This window comes from Phocoena sinus, chromosome 3, assembly GCF_008692025.1.
Source record: "Phocoena sinus isolate mPhoSin1 chromosome 3, mPhoSin1.pri, whole genome shotgun sequence".
In the NCBI taxonomy this organism is placed as follows: domain Eukaryota; kingdom Metazoa; phylum Chordata; class Mammalia; order Artiodactyla; family Phocoenidae; genus Phocoena; species Phocoena sinus.
Window position 1 is genome coordinate 5,009,188 of NC_045765.1, and position 17,869 is coordinate 5,027,056.

A 17,869-nucleotide genomic window follows, 5' to 3' on the forward strand; every position below is an offset into this window, starting at 1 on the left:
ACACGGGTTCGAGCCCTGGTCCGGGAAGATCCCACATGCCACGGAGCAACTAAGCCCGTGCGCCACAACTACTGAGCCTGCGCTCTAGAGCCCGCGAGCCACAACTACTGAGCCCGTGTGCCACAACTACTGAAGCCCATGTGCCTAGAGCCCATGCTCCGCAACAAGAGAAGCCACTGCAATGAGAAGCCAGCGCACCGCAACCAAGAGTAACCCTTGCTCGCTGAAATTAGAGAAAGCCCGCGTGCAGCAACGAAGACCCAACGCATGCAGCAACGAAGACCCAACGCAGCCAATAAATAAATAAATAAATAGGGGGACTTCCCTGGTGGCGCAGTGGTTAAGAATCTGCCTGACAATGCCGGGGACAGGGGTTTTCGAGCCCTGGTCCGGGAAGATCCCACATGCCGCGGAGCAACTCAGCCTGTGCTCCACAACTACTGAGCCTGCGCTCTAGAGCCCATGAGCCACAACTACTGAGCCCACATGCCACAAGTACTGAAGCCCAAGTGCCTAGAGCCCGTGCTCCGCAACAAGAGAAGCCACCACAATGAGAAGCCTGTGCACCGCAATGAAGGGTAGCTCCCGCTCGCCAAAACTGGAGAAAGCCGGCCCCAAAAACGAAGACCCAACGCAGCTAAAACTAAATAAATAAATAAGTAAACAGGGACTTCCCTGGTGGTCCCGTGGTTAAGAATCCACGCTTCCACTGCAGGGGGTACAGGTTCAACCCCTGGTCAGGGAACCAAGATCCTACATGCCAAGCAGTGTCGCAAAAAAAAAAAAAAAAAAAAAACCTGTAAAAATTTAAAAAATAAATAGACAAAAGGATAAGGAATCTTTAAAAAGACAACCACAATATCATTTTCAAACTTTAAAAAAATAACAACACTTACCATGGTCGAATATTCAACCCATGTCAAAATTTCCCTGGTTGTCGCGATTTCTTTTTTTTAGTTTGTTCCAATCAGGATCCCAATAAGGTGCAGGCATTGCCGCTGGTTGATAAACCTTTAAGTGTCTTATTACTGCAGGTTTCCCCTTAATCTCTCAATCTCTCCCTCTTTTTCTTCTCTTTCCTTGAAATTCACCTGTTGGAGAAACATTGTTGTTTGTCTTGTGGACTTTCCCTCTGTCTGAATTTTGATGATGCGATTCTGTCCTTGGTATTTCCGGTAACCTGGTGTATGAATCTAGACAAATCTGATCGGATTCACGTTCCGCTTTTTGGCAAATGACCTCTCAGGTGAGGGTGCCTTCTAGCAGGAGGCACATTAAATCCAGTTGTCCCTCTTTCATGACGTTAGAAGGGAATGAGAGTCCTTGTCTAGAACCACCAATATTCCAATAAGGGCTGCAAAATGGTGACATGACAATTCTACCATTAAAGGAAGAGGATCTTTTGTTTATGTGCTGTTTTTAAGCTGGGAGCCAGCCTGTTTGTATGGGGGTGGGAATGACCCAGTAAAGAGAGGGGGAACGGGAGGCGCCTCGCTTTGACCTTTGACTGAATCCCCTAACTCCACAAACCTGGCCCCAGCCCATAATCACAGCCTTGACGTCACTCCCTTGACCCCTAGATCTCAGCCTAGCTGTACTCTGCCCTTAACCTCTAGCCTTGGCCCAATCCTTCTATGACCCCTGACCTCTGACCCCCGGCCCTATCAAGCCTTCGCCCACCCACCCCACCCCCCCCGCCCCGCCCTCTGGAAGACGGACTTTAGGCACAGCCATTAGTCTGAGTCACTGCGGTCGATGGCGCCCAATACCGCGGGAGAGGAGGCGGATTCTGGGAAGAGCCAATAGCTCGAGAGGGCAAGCCGAGTAACAACCAGTAGCCTTGAGCGAGAGGCGGGACTCTGAGAAACGCCAATCGCTGGAGGGACTCGGCGTAACCACAGCCAATGGCTCTGGGGCGGGGGCGTGCTCCGGACCCCTGCAGCTTCCACGACCCGGCTCCGGCGCAATGGCCGGGAGTGGGCGGCTAGCGCTGTGGAGTGTGGCCGGGCAGGGCTGGGTGCGGGGCTCGGGGCCGGCCGTGCTAAGCCGCCTACGGGACGCGGCCGTGGTACGGCCCGGCTTCCTGAGCGCGGCCGAGGAGGAGATACTGAGCGGCGAGCTGGAACCGCAGCTGCGCCGCCGTCGATACGAGTACGATCACTGGGACGCGGTGAGGCTGCTGGCGCTGGGGGCGGAGCCACAGCGGGGCGGGACCTGGGACGTTAGGGGCGGGACGGGGTGGAGCCCTGGGGTGGGCGGGGCTACATCTGGGGGCGGGACCTGGGAATGGGGGCAGTGTCTTGAAGCTGAGGGACCTTGCGGGCAGGGAGAGCGCTTTGGACATGAGGGCAGGGTCATAACTGGAGGCAGAACCTGGAACTGAGGGGTGTTTGGGGAACAGGACCAAAGTTAGGGGGGGAAACGGTGTGGAGGGAGTGAGGGAGGGTCACGTGTTGGGGGTGGACCTGGTGTTCGGTGGGATCATGTTGTGAATATTGAAGCTGGGTCAGCATTAGGGACGGCATCTGGGACTGAATTGGAGCCTGATGGTGGGTAGAAAGGACTGAGGCCAGGGGTTCGATCCCTGGTCCAGGAAGATCCCACACACCACGGAGCAACTAAGCCCATGTTCCACAACTCCTGAGCCCAGACGCCACAGCTACTGAAGCCCGTGCTCCGCAATAAGAGAAGCCACCGCAATGAGAAGCCCGCACGCCGCAACGAAGAGTAGCCCCCGCTCACCGCAACTAGAGAAAGCCTGCGCGCAGCAACGGAGACCCAACACAGCCAAAAATAAATAATTTTTTTTAAAAAAGGACTAAGGCCAGACCCAGATGGGTCAGGGTTGGGGTCTGAGACCCAGCATCATGGGGTAGATTGGACCAAGGTTGTGAGTTGAGGGTGGGGTCAAGGGTCATGCTGGAAAAACCAGGCCTTTGCTTTGCACTTCCACCACCCTCTCCCCCAACCCACCCCAGCCCCACAATGTGCCTTAGTTTCCCTTTTCCCCCGTGGGAGCTTCCAGGCTTGACCTGAGCTCTCTGGGCAGGCCATCCACGGCTTCCGAGAGACAGAGAAGTCGCGCTGGTCAGAGGCAAGCCGGTCCATCCTGCAGCGTGTGCAGGCAGCCGCCTTTGGCCCCGGCCAGACCCTGCTCTCCTCGGTGCACGTGCTGGACCTGGAACCTCGGGGGTACATCAAGCCACACGTGGACAGCATCAAGGTGTGCAGAGGCCAGTGCCTTGGAGTTCCCGGCTGGGGGTGAGCCGGCCAGGCCAAAGCCCACCTGCCAGTGTGTCCCCTCTTCCAGTTCTGTGGATCCACGATTGCTGGCCTGTCCCTGCTGTCTCCCAGCGTCATGCGGCTGGTGCACACCCAGGAGCCAGGGGAGTGGCTGGAACTCTTGCTGGAGCCGGGCTCCCTCTACATCCTTAGGTACTGGCAGCCAGGGAGCCCCCACCCCACCAGTAACTCCTGAGATGCCCACCCAGCACTTTGAGCACCTTCTCTCATTCAGCCCTGACGGCAGACTCTACCCCCCACCGCAGGCGCTCTGCCTTGAACAGGGGCTGCCCTCACCCCACCCGGCCACAGCCTCTATTTTCTCTTGCAGGGGTTCGGCCCGTTATGACTTCTCTCACGAGATCCTTCGGGATGAAGAGTCCTTTTTTGGGGAGCGTCGGGTTCCCCGGGGCCGACGCATCTCTGTGATCTGCCGCTCCCTCCCTGAGGGGATGGGGCCTGGGGAGCCCGGGCAGCTGCCCCCACCCCGCTGACCCCGGGGCCCTCCCCCACAGCTGCTCAAAGACACCGTGTTTGTGAATAAAGTTGGAGAGTGGACAAGCTGGCCTTCCTGGCACCGGCTGTTTTGGGGGGCTGGAATCTGCAGGGGAAGCCTGGGACCCCACCTGCCCACCCATCGGGAGCATCCCCGGCAGGACACACACTCACGAGGCTGGAGGAGCAGTTTCCTTTATTGCGCCCCTTGCTGGCGGCCCAAACCACCTTCCCTTCTCTTCGCCTCGGCATCCAAGCCTCCAATAAATAAGTCAGCTGAGCTCCTCCAGCGGCTGCAGGGCCCCAGGCCGGGCATTCTCAGCCGCCGCAGCCACAGGCTGCCGCCGAGAGCTGGGGCAGCCGCTGCCAGCGGTGGCGGTCGTCGAGGAAGGCCACATCGGCGTAGCGGGTGGGGCGGCAGCAGGGCCCACCGTGGGCTCGGCCCTGGCCCCGCAGCCGGGCCAGCGTCAGGCCGTGCTGGGTGCGGGCGCCGCGGGGACAGCTGCCGGCACAGTAGCGGAAGATGACCGTCTCCTCCGACGTGTAGCCCAAGCCCAGCTCGGCCACGGGCAAGGGTAGGCTCCACAGCTGGCACGGGCCGGCCAGGGCTCGGCGCGGGCGGGTGCCTGCGGGGACAGGGGGCAGCTGACAGCGGGCAGGGTCTGGGTGGGAAGGAGTCGGGGAGCGCACGGCGTTCTGGGGGTCCTTACCCAGCTGCGGCCTCCGGGTCCCTCTGTCCACCACTGGCTCAGACAAGAGCTCCTCCTCTGCCACCGAAGCCCCCCAGGCCCCAGGGCCCCCGCGGAGGTCCAAGTGCAGGGTCAGGAGCAGCAGAGAGCCTAGCAGGACTCGTCCTGTGGCCATGGTGACGGGCAGGTCCTGAGGGTGGAGATGCCCTGCGTCCTCAATTTATCCCCCGGCCTGAGCTGCGGAGATAACCTCTTCACTGCCGGCTGCTGCCGTGTCACAAAGGCCTCCGCGTCCCACACCTGGGGCCCAGGCAGTCCCTTTCCTCCTGCCCCACACCGCACATCCTTCTAAGAGTTAAGGGCGCACACCCCCCGCATACCCCATCCAGACATTCCACAGACCTATTTCCGACACCCCCTCCGCCCCCTGATTTACGAGTGTCGTGGCGGCAGCCAGGGCCGAGCCCAGGGCGGGCAACCAGGGTCCCCACCCGACCTGCCGTCTGGAGGGAGAGGTGGGGGGCCCCGTGGGTCCCCCACTGGGGGCTCTCCCCACTTGGGCAGGGTGCTGGGGCTCAGTAGCCCCTGTGTCATGCACCAGGTAGAGCAGATGTGGGTAGGGGGAAGAGGTGGGTTGGCAGGTGGGTGAGCTGACGGGGAATCCATCATGGCTCCTGCCTGGAGGATTAAGACATCATGCCCCTGTCTCCGGGCCTGGCAGAGCCAGCATCAAAACAGGAAAGGGGAGAGGCCCGGGGACAGCCAAGAGCTGGGACACCAGGGGCAGGAAGCTCACCCCGCAGGGACTCCTGTCTCTAGAAGGCCAACCTGAGCCCCCTGGGACCTCAGTCCTGCCCTAGGGTCAGAGGGCATCAGAGCAGAGGGGCGCTTAGGCCCCACCCTGGTCCCGGTGACCTCCCTGCCCTTCCCATCACCCCAGGGAAGTGAGCCTCCATCCCCAGCCGTGAAAGGGGGCTAAACCAGAGTCCCTCCCACATGGGGAGGACAGACAGAAGACGCATTTAGTGTGTAACGTGGTGCCTGGCACTGTGCAGTTGTGAGAGCTTCTGAGGCAAGGGAAATACGAACAGCTTGTGGAGGTTTGACGAGGTGCTCGATCTCACGCAGGTGAGACTGGGTTAAAACTCGGATGAGACTGTGCACCCAAGATTGGCAGACATCAAAGTCTGCTTACACCCGGCTGGGGCTGTGTGTGTGTGTGTGTGTGTGTGTGTGTGTGTGTGTGTGTGTGTGACACGGGCACGCCTGTTGGTGGCACTGTAAATCGGTAGCCGCTGAGCATTTGCTACAGAAAGTGCAAATCACATCCCTCTGATCCAGGACACCTGCTCAGGAACTCATCCTCCTCAGGTGAGGCAAGATGCAAGCTCAGGGTTATTCGCTGCCTTTTGTATCAGCAAGAGACTGGAGAGGACCTCAACTCCACCCACAGGGGACCGCCTCAATGATTTTGGTGTGGTTGTTCTTGCGCTGTTTATGGAGACTACTTTCAGATGGGGGGTGGGAATGTCACTTATCCAAAGTCACCCAGAATTAAGAAACACCGCTGGGATTTGGACCCAAGTCAAGCTGAATGCAAGACCCCTGCTCTGAACCCCCGGGGCACATGGCCCGGCCTGGTGGGGAGGCCTTACACCTCGGTCCACGTGGCAGGCAGAGCAGGGGTGAAATTGCCAGGGCAAGGGGCCATTGCTTCTCTCCCAAAAGGCCTGGCGGAAGGACGGGGAGGGAGGGTGGAATGACCTGGGACATTCCTAGGAATTAACCTGGCGTCTCAGGCATTCCCGCTCGGCAGCCAAGGGCCCGTGGAACTGGATGGGAAAGTTTTCCACCCGCAGCCTCCAGCTTGGGCAAGACGGAAGGCCGGCATCCTGCCCCCAGCTGGATCACTCCAATGGGGGTTCAAAAGTACTCCTGCTGCCAAATTCCGTTTCCAGCAACGTGACTGTCCACGAACTCAAAAAGCCCTCCTGCTACAGCACTCCTAGCAATGCTAGATAAAATAAACGCCTAACCAACTTGTAAGAATCTAAGAGAAGCCCCAGAAACATCACTGGGAAGTTGAAAAATAGGGGCCAGATGCCAAGATCAGCAAGAAGGGGGTATGGGATTTTGTGGCCATGTAGGGACAGAGCCACAAGCTGAGAACCACACCTAAAATGGGCTCAGGACAGGACTTCTGGGGCACCTGCTGGGAGCGTATGCAAAAACCATCTGGAAGGACTTGCCTGCAAAGCAGACCACGCGGGAGTCTCACAAATAGAGGCCCGAGCTGGCCATGAGTCCGCCATCCCAGATCCCAAAACACGAGAACAGATCATGAAAAGGAGTCAGGATACAGCAGGATGCCCGTGAGCTTCAGGTCCTAGGTGAGTGTGATGGAGACTGTAAGTCAAGGATGCTTAAAACTAAAAATGCGAAAGAAGGGATCAAAAACAGAAGGGGCCAGACACTCAAAACAGACCTGCTGATCTGAGAAAGAAACAAAGATAACTTGGAGAATTGGAAAACAGACATGGAAACTAAGTACTGAATGGGTTTAGGTGGTGGATAAGCCACAGCTGAAGAGAACTGGTCAAATGGAAGACCTGAAAGATGTCACCCAGCAGAAGCCCAGTGGAGGAGGTTGAGGGGTAAGGAGAGGATTAAGTTCTAGAGGTTTCAGAAGCAGGGGACTGGAGACTGAGAGAAGTAAACTGTGGAGAAAACACTGGGGTCCTCAGACGCAGAGGGTGGGGTGACAGACGGGCAGTGGGAGGAGGTGGTGAGTGTGGGAATCAAGAGCCCGAGGATTCTAGAAAACAGAGCATGTTTATTGGGGGGGAGCCTCACTCCTTGAGGGAGAAGTGCATCTTGTCGTTGATCATCTTGTGCTCGGGGTTCAGGCGCTTGAGGATCTGGGCCAGCACGTTCACCGTCTGCTCACTGCTCAGCCCCGTCTTCTTGGTCTGGAACTTTTTCAGCAGGTCCTTGGTGGTCATGGGCTTCCGTGTCAGGTAGCGGCGCACGGCATCCTCGGTCACCTGCACGTCGCTGGAGGTGGGCAGGTGGGTGTCAGCAGGCGGCCCTCCGTCCCCAAGGCCCCCTCCGAGGCGCCCCCCCAAGCCCCCTCCCTGCTCCTGCCATCCTCGCCAACTTACCCGCTGCTGGGAGTGGACTTCCCGGACTGGGGCTGAGGGGTGGACTTCCCCGACAGGCTCTGGGGCCCGGTGTCCAGCCGCAGCCGCTTGGCCGCCGGCGTCTCGCTGGTCCGCTTCCCTGTGGGAGCAGAGGCGGGGCTGAGCCAGGGCGGGGAGGCTGGACCCCTGGGGGAACCCCGGGCCAGCGGTGCCAGGATTACATGTGCAAGGGGTTCAGGGGCAGGCAGACAGGATGCTGAAAGGGAGGGCAAGTACGGGGTCAAGAGGTTGAGGTGGGCAGGGTGGGATGGGGCGACTCACCCTGCTCCAGCTTGTTGGCGGCCGCCCTCAGGGTGGAGGAAGTGCTGCCCGTCTCCGTGCTGGGTGTGCCGGGCCGGCTGTTGCCCCGGGAGCTGCCGCCTGACTGCTTCCGCTCCCTCTTGGGGGGCGTCTTCTTCTTCTGGGACACCGGAGTTGGGGATGTGAGTCTGGAGAGGGACACGCCGTCCCCCCGCCCCGGGCTGGGCCTTACCGCCATGAAGAGCGCCGAGGAGGCCTCGCTGTCGATGTCGCTCTCCTCCGAGCTGTCCGACTCCTCGCTGCTGTCTGCGTGGGGCCAGAGGAGGGGCGTCAGGAGCGGAGGCCCCGCCCCCCCAGCCCCATCCCAGATCAGGGGCCTGGGCCACGGCTGGGGGAGGCGCACCCACCTTTCTTCCGCTTCTTGTCCTGCGGCGTGGGCGCCTTCTTCTCCTCCTCGTCCTCCTTGTCCTCCTCGGGCGGCTTCTCCTCCTCGCTCTCCTCGCTGCTCTCGCTCTGCTCGTCCACGCCCTTAGGGCCCTCCTCCTGCTGGGTGACCTTGGGCTTGCCCTCCAGCTCGTCCTGGGAGCTGCTGCAAGGCGAGCAGACGAGAGCGGGCAGAGGGTGAGGGAGTGCGTGTGCAGGCCGGCCCAGGGTCTCACACCCGCCTCGTGCCTGCCTCACCTGGAGCCGTCGGACATGTAGTCCACCTCCTGGCCCTCGAAGTCCCCGTCGTCACTGTCCTCAAAGGCCTCGTCGTCTGACCCTTTCTTCTTCTTCTTCTTCCTGCCCCCCTTGCTCGGTGGCGCCTTCTTCTTGGCTTTGAGGGCTCGGCCGCCTGGGGAAGGGGAGACAAGGGGAGGGGCTCGGATGGGCACACTTCACGCTTTGTGTATCCGATGACACCTGATGTCTCTGGGGCCTTTGCCTCCTGGGGAGAGACACCAGGACCGGCCCCAATTCCTCTAAGAGGCAAAGAGCTGGCCCAGGGGCGCACCTCTCACCCACAGGCCAACCCGACTCCACACCCCCACCACCCCCTTCTCTCTCACACGCAGGGCCACCATCCCTGCCCTGTATCACCTGGGCAGCCAGAGACCATGCCTTGGCCCAGAGCCCACTGGCATGACTCAAACTGGCCAGTCCTAAGCCATTTCCTTGGAGACCCCAGTTGAGGCTGTGGCCGAGGCCTTCCTATGGCTCCCTGCTGCCTCCTACCAACCCTGGCGCTTCCCCAAGCGGACAAGCTCCCGGGCCCAGGGGCCCATGAGTAACCAAGTTTTCCTTTCAGGGGCATTAACCTCTCAGTCATCACACAGCCACCTTGATAAATTATGACCGGGCACTAATCAGGCAGCTGTGCCGACCACCCCAGCCACGGAAGCTCTGCCAGCCTCACCCTCCTCGCCACTGGCCTCGCTGTCGTCAGAGGACATCTCCAGGTCATCCTCCAGGTCGTGGATGCGCAGCTCACTGGCCTTCTTGCGCCCACGCTTCTCCTTCTCCTCGTCCTCCTCATCCTGGTCCTGGTCCTTGAGCCGCCGCTGCTGCATGATGCTGAAGTGGTTCAGGACTTTGTTTCTCCTGTGGGTGGGGGGCACAGCAGGGGCTGACAAGGGGCCTGGCTCCAGAGCCCGCCTCCAGGAGCTGGGCCTTGTCCCGGGTGCCACCCTGCACTTCCACCGGGCATTCCCCAGAGGGGAACCACAGACACATGTAGGTGAGAAGAGGGACAAGCTGACCCCGCACATGGGGACGCACATGTGTGGCAGCAACAGCCTGAGATCACACAGGGAGAGCTGGCCCTCCTTCAGTTCCCGCTCTACCCAGAGTCCCTCAGGAGAAGGCCTCACGCGATGCTGATGCCCCAGCACCTCGCTTGGGCTCAGGGCCTCTCTCGGGCAATAGAATCAGGCCATATGATACAGTCACATCCGTCACTTTTGTTGTAGTTCATGGGTGCCTTCTTTTTAATGGCAGGGGGTACTGGTGTTTCCATTTAGAGTGGTGATGAGAGTTTTTAAAAATGTGATTGCATTTAAAGACAGTCTTAGGGGACTTCCCTGATGGTGCAGTGGTTAAGAATCTGCCTGCCAATGCTGGGGACATGGGTTTGAGCCCTGGTCCGGGAAGATCCCACATGCCACGGAGCAACTAAGCCCGTGCGCCACAACTACTGAGCCTGTGCTCTAGAGCCCACAAGCCACAACTACTGAGCCCGTGTGCCATAACTACTGAAGCCGTGTGCCTACAGCCCGTGCTCTGCAACAAGAGAAGCCAATGCAGTGAGAAGCCTGTGCACTGCAATGAAGAGCAGCCCCCGCTTGCCACAACTACAGAAAGCCTGTGTGCAGCAACGAAGACCCAACACAGCCAAAATTAAATAAATTTATAAAAAATTTTAAAAATAATAAAAATAAAGAGAGTCTTAGGATTGTATATAACAACAGGAGCAGAATTCATGGGTAGTATATAAAAAAGAATGAAGCTGTATTCAACATGGTACTGGAAGTCCTAGCCACAACCATCAGATAAGAAAAAATAAATACAAGGAATCCGAATTGGAATGGAAGAAGTAAAACTGTCTGCAGATGACATGATACTATATACAGAAAATCCTAAACACACCAACAAAAAAACAATTAGAACTGATAAATGATACTGCAGGATATAAAACTAATATATACAAATCTGTTGTGTTTCTACACACTAACAACAAACTATCAGAAAGAGAAATTAAGAAAACAATCCCATTTACAATCGCATCCAAAAGAATAAAATACCTAGGTATAAATCTAACCGAGGAGGTGAAAGACTTGTACTCAGGAAACTATAAGAAAGAAATTGAAGATGACACGAACAAATGGAAAAATACACCATGCTCATGGACTGGGAGAATGAATATTGTTAAAACGACCATTCTACCCAAGGCAATCTAGAGAGTCAATGCAATCCCTATCAAAACACCAATGGCATTTTTCACAGAACCAAAAAAATAATTCTGAAATTTCTATGAAAAGACAAAAGACCCCAAGTAGCCAAAACAACTTTGAGAAAGAACAACAAAGCTGGAGGTATCATGCTCCCTGCTCTCAAACTATACTACAAACCTACAGTCATCAAAACAGTATGGTACTGGCACAAAAACACATAGACCGATGGAACAGAATAGACAGTCTAGGAATGAACGCACATTATATAGTCAATAAATCTATGACAAAGGAGGCAAGAATATATAATGAAAAGAAGACAGTCTCTTCAATAAACGGTGTTGAGAAAATGGGACTATTCTCTCACACCACACACAAAAATAAACTCAAAATGGGTTAAAGACTTAAATGTAAGACCTGAAAGCATAAAAATTCTAGAAGAAAACTCTTTGACATTGGTCTTAGCAATATTTTTTTGGATATGTCTCCCCAGACAAGGGAAACAAGAGCAAAAATAAATAGGGCAACACCAAACTAAAAAGCTTTTGCACAATGAAGGAAACCATCAACAAACCAAAAAGGTTGCCCACTGAATGGGAGAAGGTATTTGCAAATGATATATCTGATAAGGGGTTAATATCCAAAATACAAAGAACTCATACAACTCAACATGAAAAGAAGCAAGCAACCTGATTAAAAAATGGGCAGAAGGGCTTCCCTGGTGGCGCAGCAGTTGAGAGTCCGCCTGCCGATGCAGGGGACACGGGTTCGTGCCCCGGTCTGGGAAGATCCCACATGCCACAGAGCGGCTGGGCCCGTGAGTCATGGCCACTGAGCCTGCGCGTCTGGAGCCTGTGCTCCACAATGGGAGAGGCCACAACAGTGAGAGGCCCGTATACCGAGAAAAAAAAAAAAAAAAAAAATGGGCAAAAGACCTGAATAGACATTTTTCCAAAAAAGACATACAGATGCCAACAAACACATGAAGAGATGCTCAACATCACAAATGATCAGGGAAATGCAAATCCAAACTGTAATAAGAGGGCTTCCCTGGTGGCACAGTGGTTGGGAGTCCACCTGCCGATGCAGGGGATGCAGGTTCGTGTCCCGGTCCGGGAGGATTCCGCATGTCACGGAGCGGCTGGGCCCATGGGCCATGGCCGCTGAGCCTGCGCGTCCGGAGCCTGTGCTCTGCAGTGGGAGAGGCCACAGCAGTGAGAGGCCCGCGTACCGCAAAAAAAAAAAAAAAAAAACTGTAATAAGATATTACCTCACACCAGTCAAAAGACAACAAATAACAAGGGTTGGTGAGGGTGTGGAGAAAAGGGAACCCTCGTGCACTGTTGGTGGGAATGTAAATTGGTGCAACCACTGTGGAAAACAGTATGGAGATTAAATTAAAACTACCATACAATCCAAAATTCCACTTCTGGGTGTCTTTCCGAAGAAAAGAAAAACACTAACTCAAAAAGATATATGCACCCCTATGTTCATTACAGCACTATTTACAATAGCCAAGATGTGGAAGATAAATACTGTACTATATGTGGAATTAAAAAAAAAAGAACGAACATAACAAAACAGAAACAGAGTCATAGATACAGGGAACAAACAGGTAGGTGGTCGCCAGAGGGAAGAGGAGTGAGGGGATGAGTGAAATAGGTGAGGGAGATTAAGAGGTACAAACTTTCAGTTGCAAAATAAATGTCACGGGGATAAAATGTACAGGATAGGAACAGAGTCAACGATGACACAGTATCTTTATATGGTGATGATGCAACTCGACTCATCGTGGTGATCATTTTGAAATGTATAGAAATATCGAATCAATAGGTTGTACACTAGGAACATAGTGATGTAGGTCAATGATACTTCAACCAGCAAACTCACAGAGAAAGGAATCAGATTTGTGGTTACCAGAAGTGGCAAGAGGGGGAACTGGATGAAGGTGGTTAAAAGGTACAAACTTCCAGTTATAAGATAAATAAGTACGAGCGATGTATAGTGTATGACATGATTATGATTAATTACCACTGCTGTACGTTATATATGAAAGTTTTGAGAGTAAACCCTAAGAGATTGCATCACGAGGAAAGAATTTTTTTTTCTTTCTCTGTTATTTTATACCTATATGAGATGATGGGTGTTCACTAAAAGTTACTGTGGTAAACATTTCATGGTGTATGTAAGTCAAATCATTATGCTGTACACCTAGAACTTAGTGTTGGATGTCAATTACACCTCCATTAAACTGGAAGGAAAAACAAAACAGGAATGAAGCTCCATTACACAAGAATGTAAATGTACTTACCACCACTGAATGGTACACTTAAAAATGGTTAAGATGATACATTTTACATATTTTTTTACTACAATTAAAATTTTTAAAAAATGAAGCAGCGATACACACTACAATGTGGATAAAGCTTGAGGACACCATGCTCAGTGATATAAACCAGACATAAAAGGCCAAACACTGTCTGATTCCACTCCCTAGAGGACTCAGATCCAGAGACAGGAAGTAGATGGTGGGGGCCGGGGGCTGCGGGAGGGGCTGGGGAGTCAGTGTTTCATGGGGACAGAGTTTCAGTCTGGGAAGATGAGAAAGTTCTGGAGATGGAGGGGGCGGATGGCTGCACGACAGTGTGAACGTACTTAATGCCACTGAGCTGTGCATTTAAAAATGGTAAATGTTATTTTATGTGTATTCTACCAGCAGTTGATCCAGCTGTGAGACCTGCCTGGGGGAAGCCATGTAGGCCGGGGGAGACCCCACCCTGCTCGCCGATTCCTGCTCCAGGGCTCAGCTCAGCCACTCCCCCATCCCTGGCTCTTGCACCGCCCCGTGCATCCCTGATGGTCCCACGTCCATTCCCCCACTGGACTGGGAGCTCCCTGAGGGGCTGGTGAGATCTGGCTTGGTCACCACTGAGTCCCCAGCTCCCAACCGGGAACGATGTTCGGGGGATGCACCTCATTTCCAGTTGTGCCCCCTCACTCACCTCTCCCACTCCTCCTCGGCCTCCTCGGCCGTGAGCGTGCGGTGCTTGGCCAGCGGCGTGAAGTTGTACCAGTTGTGCACGGGGAAGGCCTCAAAAGCCCCATCAGGGCACTGGGTAAAGATGTAGTAGGATGTGTTCTCTGTCACACCTCCCTTCTTTATGCCCTTGAACCTGCATGGAGTTCAAGGTTACTGTCGGCCAGAGGAAGAGGCACCAGCCCCACCCTCATACACCCCCCTGCAACCCCAGGCCTACCCCCTCTCCAGAGCCACCTGAGTCCTCCCAGCAGAATCTGAGGCTGGAAGGCCTTGGGCTGGCCCTTCGACTGTCTGAGCCTGGATTTCCACATCTGGAAAGCACAGCTCCCCACCTTGCAGAGCGGGCTTAGGGTTCCTTTGCATTATACATGTCATGGTCCTTTCTGGCCGTGAAGAGCACAGGGCCCTACAGTCAGACCCCTCCGGATATGCCTCCAGAATCTTCCTGGGGGCTGAACCACTGCCAGCCCCCTCCTGGCCTCTGGCATCACCCGCAAGTGGAGGCAATCTTACAGCGTGCCCCTTCCCTGCCTACAGCCTTCAGGCTCCCCTGGGCCCCAGCCCACCCACAGTCCAGCTGCAGCCTGGCGCCCACCGCCCTATCCATCTGCCCACCCTGTCACTGTCATGCGCTGTGACAGTCCCTAGGGCTCGGCGCTTCGTGCCTTCGTGCTCGCTGTTCTGCCGGAGTGCCCTTCATCCCCCTAACCTCTGTCCTCCCCACCCCCCGAACCCCAGGTGGCCCCTCGCTGGGTACCGCAGTACCAGAGCCCGGGCTTCGGGCATCCCGGCCCTCAGAGCTCCTGCCCGGGCATCCCGTCAGCTCATCCACCCAAGTAAAACCCTTCGCAGGAGGATGAGCTGTCACTCCTGGGCTGTTACTCCCGCTGTACAGCAGGCACATGAGAGTTCAGCCGAGGGCACCCGCGGAGTGGGGTCGAGAGCGGCACTTACTTCCGGCCTGATTTGCCATTGACTCGGAGCAGCCAAGGCTGGTCCTCGGGCCGGAACTCCTTGAGGACTATGCCGTACTTCTTCCTCCGCGCCTCCTCCCGGAGCCTGCGGTTGAACTCGCTGCCGGCGCCCGACTCAGGCATCTCCTCCTCTTGGTAAATCTTCTTGTTGCTCAGGTCGCGTTCCAGCCGGGCCTGGGAGGACAGGAAGCAACACCTCTCATCCGGGGGCCTGATCCCACCACCAACACCCTTTCCTCCCCCGAAGCTGCGCGGCGGGCACTCAAAGCCACCTGGTTGGCGAAAAGGCGCTCGGTGAAATGTGGGTGAAGGGATCTGGGCAAGCCCTGTATTATGTCAATTTTTGCAGCTTTTTGAAAGTTTGAAATTATTTCCCAGTGAAAAGTTAGAAAGAAAGGAAGGAAGGAAGAAAGAAAGAAGAAGATTGGCACTGACATATACACACTAATATGTAAAAAACAGATAACTAATAAGAACCTGCTGTATAAAAAATAAATAAGTAAATAAAATTCAAAAAAAAAGAAAGAGAAAAGAAAAAGAAAGAAACCCCAGAACCCAGCCACTTCTCATAACCTGTTTGCTCCAAACCCCATCATGGCTCACCTGGACCAGAGCCTTCACCTCCGCCCTGTCCCCTTCACCTGCCCTCGACCCCACATTGGCAAAATCACTTCACAATTCTCTGTTTCTAAGCCTTTAATGGCTTCTGCTATGGATGGATGTTTGTGTCCCCCCAAAATGCCTTTGCTTTTTTTTGCTGCGCAGCTTGTGGGATCTTAGTTCCCCAACCAGGGATTGAACCCCGGCCCTCGGCAGTGAAAGCGTGGAGTCCTAACCACTGGACCACCAGGGAATTCCCCCAAAATGCATTTGTTGAAGCCTAATCTCCAGTGTGATGGTATCTGGGGTGGGGCCTTTGGCAGATGATTAGGTTATGAGGGTGGAGCCTTATGACTGGGATGTGCGCCCTTATAAAGGATTCCAGAGAGCTCCGTCCCCCTTCTCCCAGGTGAGGACACAGTGAAAATGTACCAGCTATGAAACAGGAAGCACACCCTCACCAGACACCAAATCTTGTTGGCACCTTGATCTTGGACTTCCAACCTCTGGAACTGTGATAAATCAGTGTCTGTTGTTTATAAACCACCCAGTCTCTGGTATGCTGCTATAGCAGCCTCTACAAACTAAGACAGTTTCCAAAGACCTTTCTACAGGGGACGCGGGCTTGTGCCCTGGTCCGGGAAGATCCCACGTGCCGCGGAGCAGCTAGGCCCGTGAGCCGTGGCCGCTGGGCCTGCACGTCCAGAGCCTGTGCTCCGCGACGGGAGAGGCCATGACAGTGAGAGGCCCACATACTGCAAAAAAAAAAAAAAAATGCCCATCAGTGGACACAACTTCTCCTTTCAGGAGAAACCTCCTGCAGGGCCAGACATATCTCACCCCTAGGGATGCCCAGCAGCTCAGCCTGGGCCTTAGTCATCACTTATCTCCACCCAGGGACAGCTGAGGATACTAAGCCTTAGTTACTATCACAACTAAGCAACTATTACAACCACCAAGGCCAGGATCAGGTTCTCTCACGCCCTCAGAAACGGGACTTACCTGATTCCAAGTAGCGAGGTTGACTTTATCGGCTGCATTGAAAGCCATGATATTATATTTTTTGGTGGTATTTCTGGAATGGACAAGAAAAGGCAGTGCTCAATCATTCATTCATTCAGTAAACCCTCCCTGGCTCAGCCCTTTGTGCCTGCGCTCATGCTGGGGACCCATAAAAGAACCCAGGGGGACCCATAAAAGAACCCAGAGGTTCCCAGTCTGTCAGGGAAGTGGGATCCATACTCCCAAGCCCATTCAGAGAAAAGGGACAAAGATTTCTAGGAACCCAAGATGTGGGGATAATTGGGAGCTCAGCCCTGGGCCGGGAGGTGGGCAGGCAGGGAATGCCTCCTGAAGGAGGAAAATCCCATAAGTGAATTTTGCAGGATCAAAAAGAATCCACCCAGCAGAGTCACAGTTGGCATTCCTGCCAGAGGGAATGCTAGGCAGGGGGCTGCGTCTTACTGTATATTAATGTACTCGTTCATTCATTCACTCCATTCAAAAGTGATGCCCCAGAGGCCTCAGCTCAACCCCAGCCCTGGAAGGAGAATCAGGAGGTGCCAGGCACGTCTGGAGGCTCGTGAAGATTTTAATCCCTTTTTGAGGGAAGAGGGGGAGGTGAGGGTCAGGGACTTACTTGGGGACTCGGACGACATACTCAGTGACATTCTGGCTGCTGGGGCCCTGAGGGGAGAGAAAGCAGGACGGTGAGTGAGGAGCTACAGAACCCACCACCTGGACCCCCCGAGCCGCCTCGCCGCACACTTACGAGGGCCGCCATGGGCGATGGGCGATGGTCGGGGACCGGTCCGAACCTCGTCCTTTTCGCCTTCCCCGGGGTCCGCGTCCCTCGGTCCCGCGGAAGCCACCCTCAAGGTGTCGGGCCTCTGGCTCCGATAGAGGACACCAAGCCCGGGGTACAGCAGATCTGGGAAAATCAATCCAGGGCGGCACTGGGTCAGCGGTCAACCTCGGAGGCCTCTAGTGCCACACCTGCGCCTGCGCGGCCGCCTATACCGGAAGCGAAGCTCTCTAGCAGGCCGAGTCGCGGAAGCCGACTCTGAGCTAAAGACAACTCTTTCTACACCTGGAGCGCTGGCTGACCGCAATATATAGCGCCGATAACCCCCATCACGCCGCGTGGGAACGCCCCCCCACGTGACGTCCCACTTACCACCGCGGGCATCTTGGGAGGGGAGGGAGAAACTCGCCCAGCTCTTGGGCTCTTGGACGCCTTTGCGCACGCGCTATTCCGCTCCGGAAATGAGTCAGAGGAGGCTGCGTTACCACAGCAACCGAGGCCTTCTTCGCACCCAACTGCTGCGGCACTACCTGAGCCACTTTCGGGTTCATTTCTTACCCCTAACCCCGGGGGTAACCCTATCGTCTCGCCAAATGATCGGGCCAGGGGCCCTTGGGA

General features: G+C 55.2%; 3 protein-coding genes across 11 annotated transcripts; 1 reads left to right on the forward strand and 2 right to left on the reverse strand.

Annotated features, from left to right (window-relative positions):
• Positions 1-1,932: 1,932 nt before the first annotated feature.
• ALKBH7 (alkB homolog 7) lies at positions 1,933-3,847 on the forward strand. Of its 2 annotated transcripts, none has more exons than XM_032627327.1 (4): positions 1,933-2,170; positions 3,050-3,223; positions 3,311-3,435; positions 3,614-3,847. In XM_032627327.1, the coding sequence occupies exons 1-4, from the start codon at positions 1,967-1,969 to the stop codon at positions 3,774-3,776; spliced, it is 666 nt and encodes a 221-aa protein (XP_032483218.1). In that variant the 5' UTR covers positions 1,933-1,966; the 3' UTR covers positions 3,777-3,847. The 2 variants fall into 2 exon arrangements, with proteins under 2 accessions (XP_032483218.1, XP_032483219.1); XM_032627328.1 differs by having other exon boundaries at positions 1,933-2,151; positions 3,026-3,223; positions 3,614-3,840.
• Positions 3,848-3,976: 129 nt separating this feature from the next.
• On the reverse strand, positions 3,977-7,219 carry PSPN (persephin). Its single transcript, XM_032628556.1, has 2 exons — positions 4,488-7,219; positions 3,977-4,403 (listed from the first exon to the last, which is right to left on the reverse strand). Exons 1-2 carry the CDS (start codon positions 4,639-4,641, stop codon positions 4,096-4,098), a joined length of 462 nt encoding a protein of 153 aa, XP_032484447.1. The 5' UTR covers positions 4,642-7,219; the 3' UTR covers positions 3,977-4,095.
• Positions 7,220-7,279: 60 nt separating this feature from the next.
• On the reverse strand, positions 7,280-17,701 carry GTF2F1 (general transcription factor IIF subunit 1). 8 transcript variants are annotated; one of them, XM_032628552.1, is made up of 13 exons: positions 17,624-17,701; positions 17,219-17,377; positions 17,087-17,133; positions 16,450-16,522; positions 14,828-15,021; positions 13,836-14,006; positions 9,303-9,487; positions 8,588-8,741; positions 8,314-8,495; positions 8,139-8,212; positions 7,928-8,066; positions 7,628-7,745; positions 7,280-7,520 (listed from the first exon to the last, which is right to left on the reverse strand). In XM_032628552.1, the coding sequence occupies exons 2-13, from the start codon at positions 17,228-17,230 to the stop codon at positions 7,316-7,318; spliced, it is 1,554 nt and encodes a 517-aa protein (XP_032484443.1). In that variant the 5' UTR covers positions 17,231-17,377; positions 17,624-17,701; the 3' UTR covers positions 7,280-7,315. The 8 variants fall into 8 exon arrangements, with proteins under 8 accessions (XP_032484443.1, XP_032484446.1, XP_032484440.1 ...); XM_032628555.1 differs by lacking the exon at positions 17,624-17,701 and adding an exon at positions 16,912-16,987 and having other exon boundaries at positions 17,219-17,587; XM_032628549.1 differs by having other exon boundaries at positions 7,928-8,212.
• Positions 17,702-17,869: the final 168 nt, after the last annotated feature.

What these genes read in the sequence shown, in the direction of transcription:
- GTF2F1 (XM_032628549.1), bottom strand. An exon ending in GGACAAGAAGCGGAAGAAAG is followed by an intron (nt 8,213 to 8,313) that starts GTGGGTGCGCCT and finishes GGCCCCACGCAG; the next exon opens with ACAGCAGCGAGGAGTCGGAC. An exon ending in AAGTCCACTCCCAGCAGCGG is followed by an intron (nt 7,521 to 7,627) that starts GTAAGTTGGCGA and finishes GCCCACCTCCAG; the next exon opens with CGACGTGCAGGTGACCGAGG.
- ALKBH7 (XM_032627327.1), top strand. Translation starts at nt 1,967, where the DNA reads ATGGCCGGGAGTGGGCGGCTAGCGCTGTGGAGTGTGGCCGGGCAGGGC. An exon ending in CACACGTGGACAGCATCAAG is followed by an intron (nt 3,224 to 3,310) that starts GTGTGCAGAGGC and finishes CCCCTCTTCCAG; the next exon opens with TTCTGTGGATCCACGATTGC. An exon ending in GGCTCCCTCTACATCCTTAG is followed by an intron (nt 3,436 to 3,613) that starts GTACTGGCAGCC and finishes TTTCTCTTGCAG; the next exon opens with GGGTTCGGCCCGTTATGACT.
- PSPN (XM_032628556.1), bottom strand. Translation starts at nt 4,641, where the DNA reads ATGGCCACAGGACGAGTCCTGCTAGGCTCTCTGCTGCTCCTGACCCTG. An exon ending in GACCCGGAGGCCGCAGCTGG is followed by an intron (nt 4,404 to 4,487) that starts GTAAGGACCCCC and finishes CTGTCCCCGCAG; the next exon opens with GCACCCGCCCGCGCCGAGCC.